Here is a 27,280-nt window from a genome sequence, read left to right as displayed (position 1 = left end):
GACCAACCGCGAGCCCCACCCCTCAAATTCCTTTGGAATTTTCAAAGTCCCCTTCCTGTTTGCTCCGTGATGCGGGTAGTGGTCTCAGCGCATCTTTCCAGGTGGCCCTGCCTGCTCCACGCACCAGGCAATCCCCAGCTGCTGGACCTCATCAGCATTTGGGGTGAGGAGGCTGTCCAGTCCCAGCTGCGTTTCAGCCGTAGAAATTATGATACCTACGGACAGATTTAACGATGCATGACAGAAAGGGGCCATGACCGGGACACACTGCAATGCAGGGTCAAAGTGAAGGAGCTCTGGAACGCCTACCACAAGGCGCAGGAGGCAAACAGCCGCTCCGGTGTTGCACCCACAAGCTGCCAGTTCTATGAAGAGCTGGACATGATACTTCGTAGCAACCCCACCTCCATTGCGAAGGCCATTGTGGATACTTCGGTGGCTCACGTGCCAGTCGAGAGTGGACCAAGCCAGGAGAAGGAGATCTTGGACGAGGAGGGGGATGGGGACCCACAGGCAGAGGATGACTCAGAGGCCAGAGACGCATGCAGCCAGGAGCTCTTCTCTACCCCAGAGGAGGCTACCCAGTCACAGCTGTCAGAGCTTGGTGAAGCGCGAACAGGAGAGGAGGCTCCTGGTAAGTGGCTTTGATTTTGGGAATCGCTGAAGCGAGTTGTTGGAGGCAGGAGGGTTACAGAAAGCAGCCTTGTGTCTATATGATGCGCGTACCACCACATGCCTAGTCTGAATGGCGGAACAGGGTGACTTTCTGCGTGATGTCATGATGCATTGTGCGGCCGAAAACCAAGAATTGAAGGAGTGGCAGGACAGCGAGAAGAGGGACCGAAAGGAGAATGCTGCACACCAGAATGAAGCCACAGAGCGGCTCTTAAACATTATGGAGTGCCAAGTGGACACGCTCCAGGTGATACTAGCACTGCAAACTGAGCAGCTCCGTGCCCGCCCTCCCCTGCAGCCGCTGTCGCAAAACTCTTTCCCATGTGCCCCCCAGACACCGCCAACACACTCTTATTAAACTCCTGGCTCCAGTCTGTACCCGCTGCATTCCACTCCTACCCCGTCACAGTCCAGCACTGCGGACTCTCAGTACCCACTGCACTCAACGCCCGTCCCTCTGCAGCTTAGCCCTGCTGAACTACAGTACCTGCTCCATTGTACTCTAGAGGACAAGGTTGCATATGATACCTGGACATAGACAAATCTTTAACCGTCCTGGGACCCCACCTCCTACTGGGACCCTCCCTTCCCTCATCCTCCACAGTGCTGATGTGTTTTTTTGTTTGCCTCTCTCCTCCAGTTGTTGTTTATTAATAAAAGGATTGTTTTGGTTTGAAAGCAATCTTTATTCCATTAACTGAAAGCAAACTGAGCCCTGTGAAGCAACAGGCAATTTTCTTAAACCTTCACAGTGCATCATCTGCACCAGTCACAGTCATCTCCTAGCATTACAAGCACTGCACTCCCGAGCATAGCAACAAATATTAGTGGATTTCAGCTTCAAATTTCTGCCTCAAGGCCTCACGCTGTGCCCCTCTAATAGCCCTGGTCTCTGGCTGTTCAAATTCAGCCTCCAGACACTGAGCCTCAGTGATCCAGCTCTGAGTGAAGCTTTCACCCTTCCCTTCACAAATATTATGGAGTGTACAGCACGCAGCTATAAGCATAGGAATATTGTCATTGGCCAGGTCAAGCCTCCCATATAGGCAGCACCAACGGGCCTTTAAACGGCCAAAAGCACACTCAACAGTCATTCTGCACTTGCTCAACCTGTTGTTGAACCATTCCTTGCTGCTGTCAACTTGCCCCTTGTATGGCTTCATAAGCCACGGCATTAAGGGATAGGCGGGATCTCACAGGATCACAATGGGCATTTTGACTTCCCCTACGGTGATCTTCTGGTCCAGGAAGAAAATCTCTGCCTGCAGCTTCTTGAACAGGCCAGTGTTCCGAAAGATGCGTGCGTCATGCAACTTTCAAGACCAGCCTTTGTTAATGTCCGTGAAATGCCCACGGTGATCCACAAGCATCTGGAGAATCATAGAGAAATACCCCTTCCGATTAATGTACTCGGTGGCTAGGTGGTCTGGTGCCAGAATTGGAATTTGCGTGCTATCTATCGCCCCTCCACAGTTAGGGAAGCCCATTTGTTCAAAGCCACCCACAATGTCACTCACATTGCCCAGAGTCAAGGTCTTTCAGAGCAGGATACGATTAATGGCCCAGCACACTTCCATCAACACGCATCCAACAGTCAACTTTCCAACTCCGAACTGGTCAGCAACCGATCGGTAGCAGTCTGGAGTAGCCAGCTGCCACAGTGCAATCGCCACATGCTTCTCCAGCGACAGGGCAGCTCTCATTCTTGTGTCTTTGCGCCGCAGGGCTGGGGCGAGCTCATCACACAGTCCCATGAATGTGGCTTTCCTCATCCGAAAGTTCTGGAGCCACTGCTCATCATCCCAAATGTGCATGACGATATGACTCCACCACTCAATCCTTGTTTCCCAAGCCCAGAAGCAGCGTTCCACTATGGTCAGCACTTCCGTTAATGCCACAAGCAATCTTGTGTTGTAGCTACTGAGAGTGGCGAGATCAATGTTGAACTCCTCTTGCCTTTGTAGTTTAAGGAATAACTCCACTGCCACTTGTGACATGTTAGTGAGAGCAAGCAGCATATTGGTCAACAGTGCGGGATCCATTCCTGCAGACCGAAGAGGCAGGGCGCGCAGTACACAAACCTTTGAAAGATGGCGCCAAATGCGGACGGAAGCGCAGGGATTGCTGGGATGCGAAGCAATCCATCACGGGGCATTGGAACAGGAACCAGGATGCGCCGCGCCCCCCTCCGCCTTCCCACAACTCTTAGCGGCAGAAGAGGAAGAGCTGGTCTGTGGGATAGCTGCTCAGAGTGCACCGCTCCGAATACCGCTGCAACTGCGGCAAGTGTGAACACGCTATTGCGCAGGCAGCTGACAGTGTGAACACACAACAGCAGTGTCCCTTCAGCGCTCTCTGAGCGGCGCTGTAACTCTGCCAGTGTAGACATACCTGAAGGGTTACACTGAGTGAACTCTTCACACTGCACTTCGGCCCAGAAAAGGCAAGCGGCTCGGAGAGATGGGAAAACAAAGCTTTGTGGCAGCATGTGAAGCCACTCCGGTCTCTATTCCCGCAGTTCAAAGTGACCAAAGGGTAGGCTTTAGGAAAGTGTTATCGCTGTAAAGTGACCCAGCACCTAGCTTAGACAGAAGAATCGGAAAGGGGGGAGCAAATTAATCTTAAGTAAAACTGGGGGACCTACAGGAACGGAGACAGCTGGTGAGGGGAAGAGCATCGGTTTTCTTGTAACTGTCTAAAGAGAAAAAAACATTTTTGCCATTGATTTGAAGGAGAGGAGGCTTGTAGGGCCTGATCCAAATCCCACTGAAGTCAATGGAAAGAGTCCCATTGATTTCAATTGGAGCTGCCCCAGTCCCTCAGTCTCTGACCCTAAAAGACTAACACATGTACGGAATGTTATGTTGTGAACAGTCTCGTTGACTTCAATGATTGCAAAATCTTGCTGAGGCAGGGACTGTGTTGTCTATGCCTTGCACAGCACTGAATGCAGTGTTGGCATTAAAGGTATAATAACATTGTGCCTACCCTTAGCTTTTCTAGGACTTTTCTATGACTCTTCTACATTCATCTTGGGTGACATAGGCAGATGGTTTGATGTCGCTTTTTGTGAAGTAACGTCCTCACTGACAGCAAATGAAACAAGACTGGTGCAAAGGAGTGGGCAGTAAGGACAAGCAGCATTGCAAACAGTGATGTACTAATAGTCAGGAAGCATTCAAAAAGTCATTTGGGTCTAAATTTTCAATAGTGGCCTGGAAGGCCCTGATCCTGTAAATTATTCCAACAGATGGACTTCTGAGCCCGCACAGCGCCCCAATGACTTCATGGGGGGCGCTCTACAGGCACACAGACCCATGTGGGCTACCTTTCAGGATCGGGGCCTAATTCTGGATAACCATCTTTAGACCCCTGCTATTCTCATTGACTTCCACTGGAGTTGTACGTGCTCTGTCCCATGATCCCGAAAGCTTAGGACCCAGACAGTGAGAGGCTCAAAATCAGAGGTGACTTTAAAAAATGTGGACCCCCATCTTAGTTCCTGAACAGATGTGGCAGGTTATGCAGATGTTTTTTCTCTTGTATCCTCATCTGTCCTTCCTATCTGCCTAGGTGGCTTTATATAACTCATAAAAACAAAAAACCTAAAGAGATGTCCAGTGGTTAGGGAGTTGGAAGACACAGGTTTAATTCCCTGCTCTGCAACAGGCTTCCTGTGTAACCTTGGGCAAGTCACTTAGATCCAGATTTTTAAAGCTATTTAGACATTGCTGCACTTAGCATTGTAACGCCTAACTGATTTAGGAGCCTAAATCTCATGAGATCAAGGATCCTAAATCAGTTAGGTGTTGCAATGCTGAGCACAGCAAACCCTAAATAATGTTAAAAATGTGGGCCTTAGTTTCTCTATACCTCAGTTCCCCATTATCTGTAAAGTGGGGATAATGGCTTTTCCCCACCTCACAGTGGTGTTGTGAAGATAAACAGAATAAAGATTACAAGGGCCTCAGATACTATAGTTATGTGGGCCATAAAAGTACCACAGATAGATTTCCGACTATGGTATCTCATAATGTTCCTCTTTGCTTGTTAAGCAGCATGTCAGTGTAGTTGATTTTTCTTAGATTGTCATAAAGGTATTTGAGATACCTTAAAGGGGCCTGATTTTCAGGAAGTGCTGACCACTCAACACTATCCAAAAATCAGGACCTTTTATGGTCTCTCAAGTTGGGCACCCAAAAATTGAGGCACCCAAAATCACCAGTCACTTTCGAAAATATGGCTCAAAAGATTATAGGAATCTGGGAGTTCACATGAATAAGAAGCAAAGTGAAAAGTGATTTTGATTTTGAAAATTCCTTCTGTTATTAGATTTTTATTAATAACAGAGATATGGGGTTACACTTTGATTTTAATTAGAAAAGATGGGTTTGCAATATATGGAGCACAAAAATAAAATGTTGAAGAAAGAAAATCTGTGGGTCTTTACCTACTACTTTAGTTCTTCAATATTAATTTGAAATTTTAGTTGAACATTTTCCCCCCAAATACTACTACATTAGTACCTTTTTCGATGGGAGTGAAACTCAGATAAAGAATAGTCTAATGTATCTTCAAAAATATCTTTTGTTCCATGTGCATTATATTTGCAATTTACATGGGGATTTGGAACAGCAGCTCCATGGGAGTTACTTACTTTGGATGGACTCCTCTAAAGCTGAGTTTACACAGCTGTGGAAAGAAAACCTAGCAGGGATCAATTAAAAAGTGCAACACAAATCCTTAGGCAGGCGTTCCCAGGCAGTCCTGCTGTTGAGACAGCCATTATACACAGAGAATGAGTGCTCTAACTGTATTAAACTTAGTCCTAACCAAAATAAGCTTTTACTAATTTTCCCCATTTAGGGGACATAAAGAGCTGCCTTTGTCATTTAAAGTCTATGCTGACTAAGCCTCATAGAAACAGAACTTTAAGGAACCAAGGCAATTAAATCCATTTAGAGAGGTCAGAAGAGCCTTAGCATTTTAGACATGATGGACTTGTATGGTCTGTGATTCTCATTCAGGTGAACTCCCAGATTATGGGCTGATAGGATGCATAATAAGTCAATGAGGCTTTCAAAGGTCACCTTTGTTTTTTGCTGATAGCAGAGTGATGGTGACATCGTAGCAGGTCACAAATGTGCTGGATTTACCTGCACCTCTCATTACTGAACAACTCGAGTCACCAAGCAAATGAGACCCCAGACACACTGTCTCTGTGTGGGACATATTTATTACCAACCTGCAGAATTTTTACACACAAAGAAGGCCCTGGGGAATGTAAAGCCTCGACAAACTGATGCAAGGAGAGGAGGAGTATAAATAAGCAGACAGCTGAAGAGCCTAAAGTCTCAGTAACTCACCAGCACATCAATAATACAATAATGTCATCAACTCACTGTAGACTCTGAACAATGCTTTTTCTGTTGTTCAGTTAATTAGTAAAAGAAGAGATTAAGGGGTTTAATCGCTCTCTCTACCTGGAGAGGGTGTCGAGACAGATAGATGGACAGATAGATAGACTAAGATCACATAAGAATTACTGGTTTCAGAGTAGCAGCCGTGTTAGTCTGTGTCCGCAAAAAGAACAGGAGTACTTGTGGCACCTTAGAGACTAACTAAAGGGTCATCCACGCCAGTGCAAACTTGACTATACTAGTGACTGAAGGGAGGTAGGAGGATATGAATTTTAAGCAGTTTCCTGAATGAATGCAACACTGTATTTTCCCACAGTTCTCCTGATGATGACAATTCACGGAAGATAACCTTCTCCACTGAAAAACCCTGAAGGAAAGTTAGTTTTTACCATAGCAAATGAAGAAAGAGAAGAAAGAGGAAGCTGAGGAGGGGAGGAATTAATTCAATGTCAAACTTTTCCCTTTCCTTTGAAATAACACCATATTAGGAAACCTTCTTAAAAGCTCAACTGAAATGGGGCTAAGTTGTTACCAGATGCTGTAAACCTCTCTCACTTTTTTTTTTTTTTTTTTGGTAGATGTCTGTGAATGGCTTCACCCACATAAATCAAACCTTCCTGCAATTATCACTCTGACTGGACAGCAGTGGGCTGACTTGCCATTGTTGTTTCCCGGCTGGTATCTGCACTACATCAGGTTGCACTGTCCTTGATAAATTTAACATTGCTTTATCAATGAGCTTTGTCTCCCTTTTTACAAGTCATTGTCTTTAGGATGCGAAGTTGTAAAGCAAATCATTTTATTTCCTTTGCATTCCTTTACATCCTCATCCTTTTAGTGGGATCCCTTTCCTGGGTGGCTCCCACTGAGATAAGTGGGAGTTGGAAGCATTCAGTACCTAGTGGGATAGGGTCCTGTTGCTGCTTTTGTATGTTGCCCTTAGGAAATTTATCAAGGCTACCTGCAGAAATTTGGATCCATAACATATTTCTGGCCTGTGCGTGTGAAGGTAACGTGCTCATGTCACTTGTCACAACTCATATTTGGGTTAAAACATGCAGGCTGAGGCTTTAGACGTTAGTTTTTACATCTGTACTCTCATAATGCAGCCACTGAGACTGTCTCGCATCTGTACCAATCGGAGAGTGGCAGGCCCAGCGAAACCATAAAAGCAGACCCAGTGAAAAGTTTCTCATTGACTTGGTTTCAGAGTAGCACTTGGAAGTCCTTCAGGACACAATCCCCTGGCCTGTTTACAATTCAATCAAAGTAAACATTTCATAAAGCCCGAATTGCATCTGATCTCCGAACTGGTCATCTGAAAGGAAACGTTCCTGACATCCACGCACAGAACTTACACAGAAAGTTTTACAGACTGCCTGACATGCTGTCCCGCAGCGAAAACACTAACGGGAAGTTGTGTGACATTTCAGCAGGGCTGCCTCAACCACAATAAAAATTTCAGAGCTGGGCTCAGGTGCTGTCTCGAGTTAGGTGATTTGTTCTAACCAGCACAGCAATGCTTCGTGCAGCAGAGATACCAGGACACAATTCACAGGAAACACAAGGAGTTTAAAACAACACACATAGTGGCTGTAAAACTGAAGCAGAAAGTCATCAAACACATGGTGAATTACTATTCAAAGTCTAGGAGACAAACCAAACCTGCATCCTACAGGCCCACACACAACTTGTAAGACAAGCAAGCAGTAAAGTAGGTAGAGAGAATAACTCACCATTGGCAGGTACACAGAGGTTTCCAGAGCCACTTTTAACTAAGAATGAATTAGGGACAAACTCTTCCTCAGAGTCAGAGTCCTGGGTTGGCTGGGCCACACCATTGCCTAGCAACCTTCTCTGGCTCTCATTGGCCGCAGGGGTAGGGGGAGGGGAAGGGGACTGCTCAATAGGGGTTGATGAAGCAGATGAACAATGCAAAGGAGGACCTGTGAACCACAAACACAAACACAGACAGAAAAATAAAAATTGATAAGGCACACAAGGAAAATCAACAGAAAACATGCACAGTGGGAGGGGGGACTTTCAAAAACAGGACATACTGCACATATTTATTAACATAGCTGTGTAAATATGCACGGTGTGTGAATTTACACACTGCATATGCATATCTATATATTTATGTATATATATATATATATATATATATATATATATACACACACACACTTAAATATGAATATGTTGTACAGCGTGCTTCTTATAAATCCTGTAATTTCCAATCTAATGTAGAACGAATGTCTCTAATGAAATGTACACTATCAACAAATTTAACCTTTTTTTAAAGTTTTACTAAATTTATCACTAGATATGCTTTTGTGATTTCTTAATTATTCAGAACCGTTCTTGGTTTGGATGTAATCATTCCTCTGAACTGTTTATAACCCAAAGCACCCTTACTCACATGAGTAAAGGGGGGCAGAACAGACTCAAATGCTGCAGTGATGTGCTAGTACATGTCAGCACGCCAATGAAACTGACTAGCAGCAGGCTAGAATACAAGTAAATCCAGACAGTATAATTTCATGAAGTCAAGAGAGTAGCAGTATAATAAGTAGTATTTATATTGGGCCACTCCTGACTCAGGGAAAGCTCCTATTGACCTCAAAAGAAGTTAGATTGGGCCCAAAGTGAGTATTTAGGCCCCAATTCTGCAAATACACTGCAAAGAGTTTGCAGGATTTGCATCTTAATACTAACGATAGCAAAAATATTTCAAGCAGATTTTCAAACAAAACTATCAAATCAAAAATCCCAAGTGACTAAAAGAAAGGCTGTTATATTTATTCAAGCCTGATGTCTGAATATGTGCAGTACATCACTAAAAACAGAGGGAATATAAACACAAACATATAATAAGTTAAAATACAGGACAATGCATTTAACACAGATTTTTTTCCTTGAAACACATCCTATGAAAGTAATAATGATAAATCTGTCACACTTTCCAAATACTGAAAAATTATCCTGAGAAATCCATGAAAATTACTCAGTGCTGGAAAATCAGCATGGAAACTCAGTCAAACTTTCTAAAAAAAAATGTTTTTTAAAAGCTTTACTTGACCATAACAAAAATATATGCCACATGGTTGCACAGTATTTCTTATTAAACATAATGTTGTTTGCAGTGTTGCTGTAGCTGTATTGGTACTAGGATATTAGAGAGACAAGGTGGGTGAGGTAATATCTTTTACTGGACCAACTTCTGTTGGTGAAAGAGACCAGGTTTTGAGCTACGCAGAGCTCTGCTTCAGGTCTGAGAAAGGTACTCAGCGTGTCACAGCTAAATACAAGGTGAAACAGATTGTTTAGCACAGTGGTCCCCAACTGGTGGCGGGCGCCGGATGACTAGCTGCCAAAGAACGCGGCCGCCAGAGAAGCAGCCGCTGAAATGCCACCGAGAAGCGGCAATGTCAAGAAGTGTTGCCGCCGAAATGCCGCCGAGAAGCAGCGTCATCAAAAGGGTCGCCGCCGAAATGCCGCAAAGAAGCAGTGGCATTTCGGCGGCGACACTTCTTGACGTTGCCGCTTCTCAGCGGCATTTCGGCAGCTGCTTCTCCGGAGGCCGCGCTCCTTGGTAGCGGGGTGCTCCCTTGTCAATAGGCGGGCGCACATGGCGCCTGCGGGCACCGCGTTGGGGACCACTGGTTTAGCATGAGTAGTTAACATATTCTAAAGGACTTTTCAGTATGAAGTGGCTTGTTAACACCCCTGCAGCCACAGGACCAAAAAGGGGGGTTAATGGGTTACAGATTGTTGTCATAAGCCATAAATCCATGATTTTTAGTGAATAGCAAAGTTATGAATTTAAGTTCCCAGGCTCATCATTTGAAAGTGCTGTGCAGGTTTCCTTTGAGGACAAGGACTGGGAAGTCAGATATGGAGTGATCCTTTTGTGAAAGTGTTCACTGATGGGTGATATGCTGTTTTTGTTTTTTATCCTTTTTCTGTTTGAGTTCATTTGAGAGTATAATGATTCTCTGGTCTCACCCAGGTAACACTAATATGCCTCCAACTCTCTTCACTATGCCTAGGTCAGGCCCCACACGTTGAACATATCATCATACATTATATCTAGAGCCCAATAAGACTGACCAGTAGGCATAATGATCTGAAAAGAAGTCCTAAATTCAAAATGTCAACATTTTTGTCAGTTTATGTCAGATGGTTTATGTTATATATATATAAATACACATACGTATAAAATTATACTATACACACACACACACTATATATATACTGCAGTTCATTAGATTTTATTTTCTCTGATACTGAAAGATTTGTTAGTGAAAAGAAAAACGTGAGGAACCCCCCCTTGACAGTACTGATTTTAATCATCTGCCCCCTTACGGCTTTCACACTAAACTTTCCACAGACTTCAATGGGAGTTACACGTGCCTTAAGCAGTACATGATCAGACCTTTAATATGAAAGATTCGACTGAAATCATGCAGCTATTTGCAGGTCACCGGCTGTGTGTCCTGGAAAACCCCATCTTATGCATATGGAGGCAACAGAGGATTCTACAAGCTACAGGATGAAGATGCGTACCAGTCATTTACACCCATAGCGGCATGACTTGTTATACAGGGCATATAACCACTTCATATTACACATAGCAACAACTGTTATGTATATAAGTCAAACATATCTGACAGCCTCATCAAAGAAAATTATCTACATTTAATAAATACAATTTGATTCAATAATACAAATAAATAAATAATCTAACAAAAATAAAGCAAGAAAGAAATCCAAGATATAAGGGTAAATCCTGCCCACTTTCTCACCCAAGTAATCCCATTAAAGTTAATGGGATTACGTGCCCTGAGTAAAGCAGGCAGGATTTGGCCCATATGCTTTCATTCTGGCAGCCAGAGCAAAATTTCTAATTGATTGGTACAAAACGAATCCACAGCAACACTGGGTTGCTATGGAACCAGAGCATGTATGCCAAGTCTGTCTGCAACATGTGCTATTTCTCCCTCAAAAAATGATAAAACAGAAGGACTAGATAACCATTCATTACGCACATTCTTGCAATTTGGAAACGAACAGAAAAATAAAACCATATTCCAACTATGGGCCCCTTGGCACCAATTTATAACAATCCCATATATCCTCTTTTATTGAATAGTCAAATTATGCTCTTTGGATTTGAGGCAGGAACAATGTAATTTGAATAGTTCTGTATGAATGGTATGTTACTTTCTCTGGGTCAGAGAGGGCTAGCAAACTTATTTTTACCAATGTGCCAGTATTTCCGATTAAGACATTTTTGGAACAATCAAAGAAAGATATGCTAAGACCTCTAGCAGATCTATAGAATTTATTAAGAAACACAAACTTTGAAAATGGATTAAAAGAAATGTTCTATTTCCCTACTTAACTAAACAACCCCACAAAATATATACAACCACTTTATCACTAGGAGAAAAGACAGCCCAAAACAGACACAACGTAGTCTGAGGAAAAGGTAAAACAAATAATATGCAATAGTTCCGTTTACACTATGCATTTGGGTATAATCCTGCAAAACATGATGCATCTCCTAAGAGTAGAGTGACAAAACGTCCTGTTTTTAAAGGGGCAGTCCCGTATTTAAGCCCTCCTGCAGGTGTCCCAACTTTTTCTTAAAAACAGGCAAATTGTCCCATATTTTCTGTCTCGCCCTCATCAGTACTGGCGGATCCTGCTGCTGGCCAGATCCCTGCTCGCCAGCCCACCAATGGTGAGTGTGTTTGTGTGTGGGGGGTGTTTCCAGTGTCCGACAATGGGGGTGGGTGTGCAAGGCTGGTGGCAGGGAGAAGATGCAGCATATAGGGCCAGCTGCTCCCCCTGCTGGTCCATCAGGGCCCCCCCCCCCGTCCCATTTCTGGCCAGTGCTGGCTGCGCACTGTGAGCTGTGGCGGCCAGTGAGTGTGAGCAGGTGCTAGGCGGTGGCTGGTTACGTGTCGCCTCTGCTGCCCACCCATCGGCCCTTTATGTGCTCTCCCTCTCACTGTCCTCTCCGTGCTTTGCCCCTTCACCCCCATATCCCCCTGGTGAGGCACATCCCACTCCCAGCGCTGTGCGGAGAACCAGCCCCTGGTCGGAGTGCTCAGCTCACCAACAGCCAGGCCGGCAGGCTTCTTCCTTCCCCCACTGCCTCTGGCTAGCCCGGCACCCCAGGAAAGCCCAAGACCCTCCGGCCGAGGCACTGGCCAGGAGGAGCCAAACCCTGCATGTGCCAAAGCCCTGCACAGCGCTGGCATGGGGAAGCCCCTCTGCCCCTCAGTTAAGCTCTGGAGTGGCGGGGGGGGGGGGAAGCAATTTCCGCCTGTTTGAACCCCAGCCCTGCAGGCTCTACAGCAGCCCCCCAATCAGGGGCTTAGAACCCTCTTCACCTGCCCCCTCTCCCCCCCCCCACCCTGGGTCCTGCCCCAGGGAGCATGGGGCTGCTCCATCCCCTAGGCACCCACCCCTGCTGAGCTACCTCTCTGGCCGGGTTTGCTGAAACCCCTGCAGTCAGGTTCCCTGGTGCACAATGCATCCTTAGGACTTAACCCCTTCCTGCCCGTGCTGTAGCCAGGGGACAGGAGGTGGCTGAGTTATGTCAGTGACCAGGAGCAGCCTGGAGGTGTTAGCTGCCTTTCAACACTGTGGGGGTAGGAAAGGACAAGCTGCTTCCAGCCACCAGGGGCGGGGGTGGGGGCGGGAAATGAGCTCTGCAAAGACACAGGCCAGGTCATCCCTTCCCCCACTCCTCCTCCCCTGTGGCTGTAAGCAGCTCCCCTCCTGTCCTGTCCCTTCCCTCCCGCACAGTGCCAAAAGGCTGCTGCTGGCCACATTCTGGTGTGAGCCCTGGCAGAAATCTAGGGGAGGGGCATGTGACCCTGCGTGCCTCTCCCCATGTTGCTGTGGGAAGACATAGCGCCAGGGTACCAGGAGAGGTGGTTTTGTCCCAGGGGCCCAGCCAGGCCTGGAGGGCAGTTTGAGCCGGGCAGGGAGGGTCGGGTCAGTCAGTCACCTTCCCTGTGTGAGGGAGGTGTATGGGAGTGTGTGTGTGTCACCCCTTCCCGTGTGAACCCTAAAGCCTTAAAGATAAGAAAGTAAATAAAAACAATCCATCTACGCAGTATTTCTTTTTAACGGGCTCAGTCAACCTGATGTTAATTTGAACGTTCGTACTGGATAGTTCTGATTGATTGCCATTGAACTCGCTTGAATACGAGTAATTTTACCAGGTGTCCCGTATTCAGGATAGGGAAATATCACCCTACCTAAGAGGCAATGTACACCTTGCATAACCAGGCCCTTAGAAACTTTACCATACTGGACATCAAGACGTTATTCAAAATGGGCTGCATTAACTCTAACATATATTGGAAGTGTGATGATGTATATGAACTCCACACTGGCCACGAAGCGTTAATGAGGTGCTCTGCACTCAATCAGCTTGGCCCTGCTTCACCTAAAACATCGGTCAGGCTGGGTTGGGAGGTTAGAAGGAGAGAGTGAGCTGAATTGGGGACTGACCAGGAGGAAGGAGAGCATGCAGACTAGTAGCAACCATGGCATATGTGAAGCCTGTTGGTCCAGGAGCTGACTGAAAACTGCAGCCTGCCAGGGCCACCCTGTTAGTTTGATTTGTTAGCAGGAACTTGTTGGTGGGTGTTAAGGCAACTTGCTGCAGCTGGGGTGTGACTGAAAGGAAAGGGGGTAAAAGCTGAGCTCAGCAGGGCCAAAGGTTCTTTTGATTTGTGTTTCTGTTGGACTTTGACTTAGGGACTCTGCTATCCTGGAAGGGGTTGACCTCTCTCAGTGACTTCGCCAAGAGGCTAAGACACATCCATAACTGAAGTGTCCAAAAGACTCTGTAAAGGAAACTGAGGCAAAGCTGCTGTAGTGCCATGCCATGCCTCAAGGAGGCATGCAGGGACGGCACCTCTGCCTCAGAGGGTTTGTCAGGAAGTGGGTAACTTGGGGCATTCGCACATGAAGTGTTATTTCCAGCTTCAGGAGACATACCTCCTGATTGAGCTAGTGTGCTATGAACAGTTTCTGTCTAAGACGGTAGGGATGTATTCAAGGTGGCTAGCCCCTCCCGCCGCGGTGCTGTGCTGCTATTGCTAGCACACTCGCTTGATCAGAGCTGGCGTGGATATACCTCCTTGAGCTAGGAGTTACACCTTTAGCTCCAAGTATAGACATACCCTTAGCAAAGCAAGGGACGTGTTAAGTTTTCCTGCATAGCTAGTTATTTCTTTAAGAAGCTTCAAACACCAGTTCAGTAAAGCATTGAAACGTGCTTTACTTTCAAGAACCACATACATCCATAGTTCATCTATGTTCAGAAAAACATGTAAATCCCATTGCCTTCAATAAGGCCTAAACAAATGTCTGAAACTAAGCACATGTGTAAGTGCTTTGCTGGAGCGTTCATATAGAATTCCAAGACCATTCTGACGAGTACAGGAAGTAATGAGGACATTAAAACTCACTGATCTAATAAAACAGACACATCTAGCAACAACCTGAAACATAGCATCCTTATTATTAAATTTACAAACTAACCCCCATAAGGACACTAGAGACTCTGTGTACCCTCTCCTACAGCAGGTAACCTACGTTATCTGTATATGGCTTCAAATTTATGTGAATACAATACCTCATATATTATGTATTGTGGCATATCCCCAAAAATCAAAAGTTCTCCAGAAATGGTTAGGAAAGTGAGTGCTGCCCAACAATGACTTTTCATGCTGCAAATACTATAAGGCACCTGTTTCAATAGGGTTTAATGTTGGTCAAAATACGCAAAAGGGTATTGCCTCAATAAAGAAATTAAGTAACATAAGATTTTTACCTGTCTATTGTCCCTTCTATAGCACCTTTCAGCTGAAGATCTCACGTCATTTTACAAACACTGATTTCTGCCCAGTGATACTCCTGTGAGGTTGGGGGGCGTTACTGTCCCTCTTTATAGATAAGGTACCTGAGTCAAAGCATGCTTACGTCCCTTGCCCAAAGTCACACAGTGAGTCAGTGGCAGAAACAGAACGCAAAACTGCTATCAGTTCCATGTTCTAAACATTTGACCAACCTCATTAGGGCCTCAAAGCCTGACCATTTCTCATCTTAAAAAAATATTGTTTTAATTAGCAAAACTATAAATACAAATAGAAAAATATGTAATCAGAAAGCAGAAAAAAGTATGGTCTCTTCTCTATAGAGTGAACGTCTACACGTCTATAGTCTTAACGTTTACATGGCCCCGCAGTTCAGACTGCGGGGGTGTGAATTGCCACGCACATCAGCATGCTGTACTGTAACTCCCCCATGTGGATGCTGCAGGTGCAAAATAAAAGGTACCTTGAATCTATGACCTTGTAATCATACATTCATAGATTCCAAGGCCCGAAGAGACTATTGTGATCATCTAGTCTGACCTCCTGAATAATACAGGCCATAGAACTTCCCCAAAATAATTCCTAGAGCATAGTCCTCTTTAAACATGTTAGGATTTGAGGATTACCTCATGCCAGTTATAATGCTTGGTTTATTATATAGTCCTAAAAATGAAGTTTATAACAGCTATACGAGGGATCCTTAATTATACTGGCAATGGCAAGCACCATTATAATGAAATTATAACACAGCACAGGCCTTCTCTTTAAAAAATAACGCTGGTAGTCATTCTTGATTCAAATGATACAAAATGTGTACTCCATAATCTGCATCTGCTGGATGAGTTTATTACCCTGTCAAACAAAAAGGGAATCTAAACATATGTACTTTTTTTCCTCCTTGCAAAGCGCCTTTGAGCGATCCTTATTGACATCCAAACTAAATCATACTGATCTATATTAAAAATGTATTTAGTCTTGAGCTGAAGAAATCCATGACCTGCTTACACAATGGAAATATGTTTGTTCCTGTATCTGCTCCCCCTCGCTCCCCCCCAAAAAGAGTCAGTCAATTTCCCCTCACCATTCCTAATTGACTGATCAGTGTGAAGGAATGCAGTAACGGTGAGATCTTTACTGTGCACTAGGCTAGGATGAGCTGTCTCACATAGGAATTAGGAGAGTTGGAAGCTGGCATCAGGGCATTCCAACCCTGCATTTGAAATGGGTTGCTTGACATGTAGAAGAATGCAGGAGGGGCTCTGCCCTGCCTCCTTAACAGTGTTAACTTGCTCTCTCTGTAGAATATAAAATACAGTAATTTGCTCCAGTTGCCTTTCAGAGCATTGGAATCCCTGCTGCTTTGAGGAGGGGAGTGGGAGAATATCTATGCCCGTCTGGCATTTTGATTTTCAAGGTGAGGGGAACATATTATTTGAAACAGCCCCCTGATTATCACTTGGAAAAATGCTTCTTTCTTAGCTTACACAAGTCTGGCTTCCTCAGAAAGAGAGGTAGGGAGAGAAAGAAAGAATTCTCCTGAGGACTCTCAGGAGTCACACCTTTCCTATGGGCAGCATATCATGCCTTTCATATGGACAGCATAAAACACCTCTAGAAAAAAAAAGCAAGCCGGATTAGCTGTCTGGCAAAATATGTCAGTGAATCATATGAATAAGAAGTTGTTATTGAAATTTATTGCTGTTCTTTAACAATAGGTGGTCACAACAGCGCTAGTTCAACAGGAAATATATATCTTGCACTTAGAATTGATTTTTAAAAGTAGCTTTTGAAAACTATTCTTAATCATTTCTATTTCCTGAAGTTTCACCTGAGATTTTTTTTTTTAATAATTTTGTGTGTTGATTTACAGCTGCAGAATAAAGAGGAGCAATAAAAGGGGCAAATAAAGATCATCTGAACAAGGAAAGTCTGGGCAGTTACTACATCACCAATATAAAGATTTAAATAGATGTGCCTTGAAAATGAAAAATAATTGCAGAGAGGTCTGAAGTATTAGAAACAGGGCAAATAAAACGTTAGGGTGAAATACTGAACCTCACTTGAACTTCCATAGAGTTAGGGGACCATACGTTACCGATATCACCACCATGGCGGGTGTTTTGCATAGGATTCTGTGGTCCCGAAGCACATTTTTCTCTCTGCTATAAACTGCTATGATGTGTTTTATGCCATACTTTGTCAGGGTGGTATATTCATTATGAAAAAAGTCCTTCCCATGGATGAAATAGCCGAGAGATGGGCAGGAATTTGAGAACAACCCTGTTCAAGTTTGCTGAACCCAACGTGTGTCATGCAGGTTCTTTTGGGCAGATGTTCATCATGATGAAAACAACAACAGTGCACGTACAGAGGAGTTCGTACAACAACCAGACATGAGAGCATTGTGTGGCTATGGGGAATTCAGCCCTGGGATGTGGTAAGGAATAAAAGGACCAGCTGGCTGCACACCTATGCCCTCATGCCTATTTTCTGTCACCCATACTCCAGAGATGGGCTGCTGGGGAGTAGGCTCTTCTGGGCTGGCACCCTGACAGGATGCTATCTGCACTGTGCTGCTGAGGTGCATTTCTCACAGTAGATTTTGACACAGGTAGCATGCCCACGCAGGGGCATAAGGGGGAGTAGGACTCCCCCGTGCCTCTCTTGTGCAGGCTACCTGGAACTTGAGCTGGGGCCTGCTGGGGTAACATTGCATGCCCGCTTACTCCCCGCCAGAGTAGGGTGGAGGTGGGGAGGGGCAAGGAATGGACAAAGTCTTGGTTCTTCTCTCCCTGCCCCCAGCCCAGCTAAGCCAGTTCAGTAAAACAAGCCAGCAGAAAATTACCATCCCTTGAACCAAGATGGAGCGGAGGGGAGCAGGGAGGGAATTGCTGCTCCCTAAAACTCTGTTTCTCCTGTGGCCTGAGATGCTCTGTGGTGGCGCAGCAATGCTCATGATGCACGGTGTGCTTGGGAGATATTTTAGCCCTGTGTATGGATGGGAGTTCACTGAAATGTGTGACTACAGTCTGAACCTCTCAGGATTCTGACAACCTAGAAACTATGGGCTAAATTTTCAGAAAATTACACAGGCCATTACATGAGCTGACTATACAGCTGAGTCATTTGTGCACACAACAGCAGAAACTGTTGCAAGGACACCCTGAAACTTTTTAAAAAACAAGCCCAGTGACTGAGATTGGGCAGTTACAACAAAATACAAGCAGGTCATCCAATTTCCAGCTACACAAGAAAATGCTTGTATAAAATAACCTTCCCATAAAGAGGGTCACTATAAACAATCCAAATCATTCTAGCCTATTCATGCTATTGCTTCTTGCTTCAGGAATATTTATGCAAATCATTTACATTTGCTAAAGTTTTATGGGAAGCACAAGCCTAATTATGGATCAGCATTACAAAGGCTCGCTCAGCTTTACTCAAAACCAACTTGTAAAAGCATAATGTAATCAGTAAGAAGGATGATGAGCTGCCCATGAAATGGCCTGTCTCAATATGACACTAATGCTGTATCTGATCAAAAACACCCAATATAAAGTCTGAGGTTCTCTGCAAATGATTACATACAAATCTGCTTAAAAGTACGTTTTCCCATAATTTGGAACCAAAGGTTAGACTTTGTAGAAATTGTTTTCACTAAGCCTAACACTAATAAAAAGTTTTACAGCAGCCCTGCAAAACTTTAGCTATTTGCTTGTGTGGGGCAAAGTTTTGTTTGTTTTTGCCAGGTGCATATAAGATCATTAGTCTGTTTTCTATGACATTGGGTCATAGTAAGCATCTTTTGTGGCTGGTCTGGTCAATTTCCATAGAAAATTTGCAAGGCTGGTTTACGCAGATTTTTTTTAAAAACCATGCCAGTGAAGACATACCAGTGGAATGCTGGAAACCAAACCACAACTCCATTGCATTAGCATGTGTGCACCAGAAAGTGAAACTTACAAGATACATGGTCCAAGCCCAAAGCTCAGCCCAGGCTCATCAAAGGGCTTGCTACATTTTATGATCCTTCCAAGTGAACCTCAGCCAATTTAGATGAGGCTTTACTGTGTTTAAACCAAGTCTGGAAAACATGTTTGAGACCAGATCATGTTGCCAAAAGAGAAAGAGATGTGTATTCCCTTCTCTCTGTTAGGAGGACAGAGGGGAAGGATGAACATAGATAGGATATAAGTGTCTAGAGAATGACTGATGGTAGACAATCCCATGGAGATGCTTTCACCCCTTCCTTTTGTCAGTGGTTCTCCAAACACTTTCCTCCAAAATACTTAATGGATCCCATCAGGTGTGCGGACTTAACGTTTGCCTTCCTAGCCTGTAGCCAGAAGTGTGGTATCAACCACATCAGATACCATGGGACTAGAGGCTAAATAGAGAGAGTCCACGGATCAATCAGAAATGAAGTTGGCAGCCCAGGAGATACTTTGAAGCATAGACTTAGACTTTAAGGTCAGAAGGGACCATTATGGTCATCTAGTCTGACCTCCCGCATGATGCAGGCCACAAAAGCCGACCCACCCACTTTCCCTTAACTCAGCTGTTGAAGTCTCCGGATCGTGATTTAAAAACTTCAAGTCGCAGAGAATCCTCCAGCTAGCGACCCTTGCCCCATGCTGCGGAGGAAGGCGAAAAACCTCCAGGGCCTCTGCCAATCTACCCTGGAGGAAAATTCCTTCCCGACCCCAAATATGGCGATCAGTAGAACCCCGAGCATACAGGCAAGATTCTCCAGCCAGACCCTCATTTTACCAGCGATGGCACATTATTGCCTAATTGACTAAAATCACGTTATCCCATCAAACCATTCCCTCCATAAACTTATCTAGCCTAATCTTGAAGCCAGAGAGGTCTTTCGCCCCCACTGTTTCCCTCGGAAGGCTGTTCCAAAATTTCACCCCTCTGATGGTTACAAGCAATGAGCTTATATTCTTCTTTCTGGAAGGAAGTGAATCTGTCTAAATAAGTACAGTCCATGCAAAATGAGTAGAGGCTGCTGATGCCTGGAGAGCCATAGAGAAGATGGGATAGTTAGAACGTGAAGAAAATCCTACCCATCTATCAGCAGGCTTGTTGGGGAGGAAATCACCTTCAGATGGGATGAATGGGGCCTTTAACAAAGAGGCGATTTTGGGTAAAGTTACAATCTTGGCTTTACATTTTGGTACTACACAAAGTTTCTGAGCTTATTTGTTAAGCCTTTTGTACTTATCAGGACATTCTTGTTCAGATCTGATGATGTCTCCTATTACCAACTAGAGAAGGAAGCATAAAGGCTTCTTAGAATTTGATTGAAGCCATTTCCTTGTGACTTTACCATCCTGTATATCCTGGCTCATGTCCTTGACATGAGTAACTAGTAGACTATCCAGTATTAATCTCCTTTTTCCAGGACAGTTTCAAGTAGCTTTATGGAAAACAAACACCCTCTCCTAAACTTCTTAGGAGACATCAAGTTCAGAATCAGGTAATTCTCCTTCTTTAGTTGAGAAGAGCAGGATCAAAGCATCTGCCTCTCAAAAACTCTCCTTCTGCAAGCTCCCTTTGTTTGGGTTAGATCCTGAATTATCTGAGAAAGGGGAAAGCTTTCTTTTTCTAAGCCTCTTCTTTCTATAGGCTAGCAGCCCATAATCTATTTCACCAACATATAGAGCATGGGACTTAAGAGTCGGGAGATGTGGGTGCTATTCCTAGATACGCCACTGACCTGCTGTGTGACCTTGGGAAAGACACTTCATGTCTCTGTTTCCCCTACTGCCCTGTGTCTCTTTTGTTTATATACACTGTAAGATCTTTGGGGCAGGGACTGTCTCTTACCATGTGTTTGCACAGTGATCTCAGTTAGGGCGTCTAGGTGCTACTGTAATATAAATCATAATGAAGAACAGAGGGTCAGCCCCTTGCGCTTGACAAATCGTAGCTATTTTGAAGCAGAGTTGTTCACGATGTGCTAAAGAGAGCTAGGGGCCTGAAGACTGCCTGCATCACTGGAGGCAGAACAATTCATACAGTTTGGGGTTGGAATGAAGTCCTCGCTGCAGCTCACAGCTGTGGTACTCCTACAAAGCTGCAGAGCGGAGACACCACACTCATCATCAGACTCTTGCTCTAAACCGGTCATCTTTAAAAACGTATCTTCGTGTTAGTAAGAAAATGAAGAGAAAAAATGATAGTCACGGGTTATGTGAATGGTGCTTTTCTCTGCTGGAAAAGATTCCCAGAGTGGTGCTGATGACAGTGTTGCCAAATAGGTACTGGAATAATAAGACAGGTTGCCAGGAGAAGCGGTTTTCAGACCAAAAATAAAATCTCTGTTTTAATTTTAGTTTCATTCCAAACCTAGAACAAATAACTAGCAACCAACCAACCACAAAAACATGGATGCAAGCAATACAGGAAAATATTCCCAAGCTATTAAGGAGGGATTTACAACCATGGCAGAAAGGAAAAAATGTTTTCCCAAAAAATGACTGCACATCACTTAACTGGCTGTTGTAGGAAAACACACTGACTGGCAAAATGCGATACCGCTATTTCACACAATTTGACAGACTACGATAATGTCCTTTAACTAAGGCTTTGTAGTAAAAGCATTAAAGCAACTAAGTGAGCGCTTTAATCTCTGCTTTTAAACAATTTTTACCAAATAAGAAGTTAATCTACATCCTTATCAGACTATTGGTCAAATCCGCTACTCACTGAAAAACCTGACCTCTTCCCAGATATTATACAAAGCAAGGCCTGCCCTTTCCTTTTTTAGGAATAGTCATAATGTTACACTAACGCGCACACACGAACATACTGTAAGAATTGCCAGACCAGAACAGACCAATGGCCCATGTAGTCTGCCACCCTTCTTTCTCCACTGGTGGCCAATTCTGGATACATAATCCTCTCATAAAACACTTAATTATACAGTACTATACTATAGGGGAAAATTTCTTCCTAACACCACCTGGTAATCAGTTTACGCAATGAAGCAAGATGATTGATAGCCATTATGATTTTTTCCTAGCTCGTGTAACTGCAGGTGTGATTTCTATTCTTATCCATGACTCAGCCTTTTCTGAATCTCACTAGGCTATTTGCTTCAATAATATCCTGTGGCAGGTAGTTCCACAACCTATTTACATGTTGCATTCATTTATCCTTTTCTCCTTTCTAAATTAATTTCTTTTAATTTTATCAAATGCCCTCTGGTTCTCCTGAATGCAAAATCAAGATACACTGGAGATGGAAAAGACGTCTTACATCACCTTGTCCATCTTTGCAGGCTAGGGCACGATTGTTCCCTACAGTATATAGTCCAATGCTTTATCAAGTCTAATTTTAAATATCCCAATCAATGAGGCTGCTACACTTTCACTTGACAGATCCACAGTTTAATAATCTATCTTCCACTGTCAATAGTGGTCATCATATATTCTGTACAGAACACTCTTACACTGGTTGGTGAATGGATAGGTAATTTAGGAGGTCTTTCGATCTCTTACTTCCATCTTCTTTCTTTATTCCTTATACGTGGCATCCTTTAATCCCACATCCTTTGGTTAAATAAACTGCTTTTACTTTTACTAAAAACCAATTCATTGCTGTGATTGAAATCAGAGTGACAGTCAAACCCCAGGTAAATTAATGAGCTGCAGTACATTGTCTTTCTAAAGAAGCAACAACCATAATAACTTCTGTGAGTATTTCAGGAGAGGGCTGGGCGCTGCAGGGAGATGTCTCTAGGGAACTCAGGAGCCGGGATTCATTGTTTATTACCTGCAAGGCAAGGTTTGGCCTGGCAGCGTCCTGAAGAGTTTGCCAGCAAGGCAGACAAGCTGATGTGTCAAGAATTTGTCACACAGCTTAGGAGTAGCAAAACTCTCACTTGCTGAGCTCAGAGGAGCAGCACAGTAACTCACAATTCTGGGAATCCCAGCAGATTGTCACATTGGCAGGCGATTTGGGGGAAATTTAGAACCGGGAGGATGTTGGGGTTCTGCAAAAAGTAACTGGATGGCAGAAGCCTGAGTGTGACTGGTGTGCTGACTGGTAGTGTCAGGGCAAGTGGTGACAAAACCGTGCACTAGTCTGGGCTGAACCCCAGAGTGTCACGCTATGTTATAATTCTCACCAGAAACTGATGTAGACACAAGCTTGTACATATTAAACTTCTCAGAGAGGTTTTTTTTGCAGCCCTTTCCTGTCCTACATACAGAAAAATGCAGAGACAATCCATGAAAGCTATGTGCTGTCCTCTGTGCTCTTTCTGCAGCGTCCTGTCTAATGTCCCCTCCTGTGAAATGACCTTCACACTCGGGAAATACAAAGTACATGATTTGCACCTACTGGGACCTCTAAGATATCCATTTACCAAACTATTATAGAAATGCTGGCAAAATGCATTTACCAAGCCTTTCTGAAGCATTTAATTCAGTCATCTAGACAAAATATGCAGGCTGATTGCAGAGAAATGCTAAAAAATCTACTTGAGAAATATTAAATAAGCACAGTACCTGCTGGGTATCAGCTAGAGAACTGAAAATAAGTAGGATTTCCTTTATTAGGATATGTAGCTTTACCCTTATTTAGTAGATTTATTGTATCTAAGATATTTAATCTCTGAGTTGCCTCTGATCTGTTTGTACTGCATATGCTGTCATTAGACCAAGATATGAAAGACTAACTAAAATGAACAAGAGAAGCACGTTTTGAAGTCGTAAGCTCTGTCCGACCATATCTCCTCTATATTTTTACACATGGTTAAATGAGTTCCACACAACACGTGTTAAGAACACCAAGGGACAGTAAAATAAATGTAAACTACACTGATGCAGTAAAACGCTAGGCCCCAGTCTGCAAACATGTATGCTTAGAGAGAGGCACCTAAGTCCTTATTGAGGCTCCTAGGCTGAAATCATAGCCCCAATGAAGTCATTGGGAGTTTTACTATTGACTTTACCGGGGCCAGGATTTCATCCCTAAACAAGTGGCCTGATTTTAGAGGTGCTGAAAATCTGCAGCTCCCAATGAAGTCAAAATGGATTGGGGTGCCAACAGATTAGTGCCTATGTTTGAAAATGTTACAATACATCTTTATAAATCTTGTTTTTTGCTTCCACACATATCTGAACAGGAATAGAAGCAGCTGGGGAACACAAAGGTGATGGAGGAAGTGGCCAGTATTGGTATTTCCATCTGCCGCCCCACCCCAACTCCTTTGGGCACAGAAAAAAACATGGCACGCTCAAGGAGAAAACAGGGACAGACAATAAGCAATCAGCAAGACAATAAGAGCAACAGAAAGTCCATCACTACTGCATCCCAGACTCAATACAACAGAGGGGACTTCTCTGAGTACCTTTCCCAGACCTGACAAAGTGCTCTGGGTAAGCTCGAAAGCTTTCACCAACAGAAGCTGGTCCAATAAAAGATATTATCTCACCCACCATGTCTCACTAAGCAAGTTAAGGCATTACTGGCAAGCTGTCTTGCATCTAAAGATTCCCAATTGCATCACTAATTCAAGGATATTACGAAGGCAATTCTGGTTGGACAAAGTGGCTGTTTGCAGAATAACCATGTGCTGTACCTGTCAGGCAGCCACAAGGCTAAATGTACAAAAGGCACAACTCTTCCTTTTTGTTATTCATTTATGATTTGATCATGAATCCCCTAAATCAGCAGTTCTCAACCATGGCCCCCTGGGAGGCCACAAGCTGGTTTCAGGGGGCCATGGATTCCCATGGTTGAAGAATAGGGCCCCTAGCCCTGGTGGGGCTGAAACCGGGCGCAGAGCTGCGGGGCTGAAGCCCTGAGCCACAGAGCCCCCGTTGGGCTGAAGCCCCGAGCCCCCCCGCTCCCGCAGCTGAAGCCCCAGCCCCCCTCCCCCACCCAGTGGCTGAAGTCTGGAGCCCTGAGTCCCCCCGCCCCCGCAGCTGAAGCCCTGAGCCCTGCAGGTCTAAAGCCCCAAAGGCCCCACCCACCCACACACACACATCCAGTGGCTGAAGCCAAGAGCCCTGAGGCCCCCTGCTAGGTCCTGGAGTGTTTATAGTATATTGGGGGGTGCCTCAGAGAGAAAAAGGTTGAGAACCCTTGCCCTAAACCAGTGTTTCTCAACGACTGATCTGCAGACCGGCACCAGTCCCTCAGATCTCCCTGCCACAGTTCAGGAAGGCAGAAGCTGGTCCCTGATATCAAAAAGATTGAGAAATACTGTCCTAAGCCACACCCTGGTTCTGTGAGAGCAGTCCCTCACTGCCGGGAATTAACTGGAGTGGAGGCCCTGGAATCCAAAAGCAATAATTCTACTATTTCAACTAAAGAAGCATCTCCACTGTATTTGTAGCACTCATATCCTCTTTCCAGCCTCTAGGCACTAGGGGGCAAGACAGTCACAAACAGATTTCTCACCATTATTGCTTACTGGTGGGGAGCAACAATCTCCGGCAACAAAAAGGAAGCGAGGGCCTGATATATTTGATATGAAAAACAAACAGAATAAAGCCAAACCCTATGCTTTTAAAAATAAATAACTGTAGCACAGTGTTAATAAAGCATAAAGAAACACAAAAGGTCTCTCAATATATCCTTATAGATAGATCTATATACTACGTACATATTTGATTTGCAACCTCCATGCACCTGTATCACCAAAGTCAGCCACGGGACCATATAACACAGCCCTGGAGGTGAGAGTCATTCAATTAGTTTGATCAAGGTGTCAAAGTGATGGCTGAGAGAAGGAAGAGTGGTATGGGAGTGGAAGCTGTGGAAGAGTCATGGACAAGGTGGAGAAAACAGCAGCTCAGAGCTGTAAGACAAGTGGAGAGCACATCTTTCTGGAAAGCAGGGAATAGAGGAAAAGAACAAGAGAAGTGAGAGTTACAGGAGTGCTCTGGATAGAGAGGAAAAGTGGCAGCTAGGTGTAGGAAGAGCGCTAAGGAAGCAAGGATGATTCAAGTGACCACGGAAGTTGGATACGAAGGGGAAGTATCTGTAAATGATTTGCCTGCCCGTTTATTCAGTTAAGTATGTGTATGTTCAGTGAATTCATCATGGGGAAAACAGCTTTTACCTGCTACAACTTACCAGCTCACCTAACTCGGGTAAAAGTGTAGCAATCTGTCCATGGCTGACCCCTATTGTGTTAATTTAGATGGAACATATGAGTAAATTTGTAGGCCCAATTATTACAGCTCCTCACCCAGCCCCAGTGAAGGTTTCAGCGACTTCTCTCATTGCTTGTCACAGAAGGGAGGGGGGCACGTTTTATTTCAGTGGTAATAATTGTATTTGATCATCCAATAATACTAAGACCTGAAGCTGAGGCGACTATGGATTTTCCCCTAAATTTGAAAAACTGGAAGTGATTAACTTCCACAACTCTTCAGGAAGGAGGTGTATTCAAAATGAATTCAATCCTGCGTGGCTTGCAGCCAGCAAGCACCAGAGTTATTGCTCGCTTCTTTTGTAAGGTCACAATAATTCAGTCCTGCCTATGCTGTGTGCAAACACCAACTGAAGAAGGGGGGGAGAAGGCTATTACAGTGGATTCTACTGTCTGTCCTTGGTGCTGCTGCTCCAGTGCTGTGACGCCATCCAGGAGATAGATCAATGTATCGTTTCCTTTAACCTATCATCCCGTCCATCCTGATGGGACAGGGTAGCTGCCAAACGATGGATTGGAAAAATTACTTCAAGGCCCCTCACTGGTGGAACTGGAACTATAAAATCTTTTAGCGTAGTACTGTTAGAATCATAAGATTTTTCCCAATCTCATTGGTCCATTAAATCCAACAGCCTCTCTCTGACAGCGGCCAATACCAAAATCTATAGAAAAATTATCCATCTAGCCAAATGTGCGTTGTTGTATATGCAGGTATGAGTTCCCTCCTGATCCCTGGCAGGTGATCAGCTTATGCCCTGAAGCATGAGATTCGTTGCAAACCGTCATCTAACAACTATAAATGTTGTCAGAACATGCTATGAGCAATAATAAGTCTTCTGTGTCACCTGCTGACGAGTGCATTAAATGTCACCGGAATCAACTCCAGGCAACTTTGCTGGTGGAGTCATGCAAAGTATGTACATAGCACCTTCCATCCAATGATCTCAAAGAGCTTTATAAAGGAAAGTATATTTCACAGATGCGGAAACTGAGGTTCAGTAAAGTCAACTGACCTGACCAAGGCCATGAAGTGAGTCATTTGCAGAACTTGAAGGAGAATCCAGAAAAGCAGCATTGGCAATAATGAGTTATCAGAA

At 44.3% G+C, this 27,280-nt stretch overlaps 1 protein-coding gene across 3 annotated transcripts in view; it reads right to left on the bottom strand.

The window, feature by feature from the left end:
- Positions 1-27,280, bottom strand: part of TENM4 (teneurin transmembrane protein 4) — a 752,323-nt gene that overhangs the window by 315,767 nt on the left and 409,276 nt on the right. For all 3 annotated transcript variants that reach the window (XM_054015769.1, XM_054015770.1, XM_054015771.1), the window contains one exon: positions 7,832-8,041. In XM_054015769.1, coding sequence (XP_053871744.1) covers positions 7,832-8,041 — 210 coding nt within the window. The remainder of the gene's footprint in view (positions 1-7,831; positions 8,042-27,280) is intronic.

This window comes from Malaclemys terrapin, chromosome 1, assembly GCF_027887155.1.
Source record: "Malaclemys terrapin pileata isolate rMalTer1 chromosome 1, rMalTer1.hap1, whole genome shotgun sequence".
Classification (NCBI taxonomy): Eukaryota; Metazoa; Chordata; order Testudines; family Emydidae; genus Malaclemys; species Malaclemys terrapin.
The sequence above is the reverse complement of the archived record's forward strand: the minus strand, read 5'-3'. Positions and strand labels throughout refer to the sequence as shown.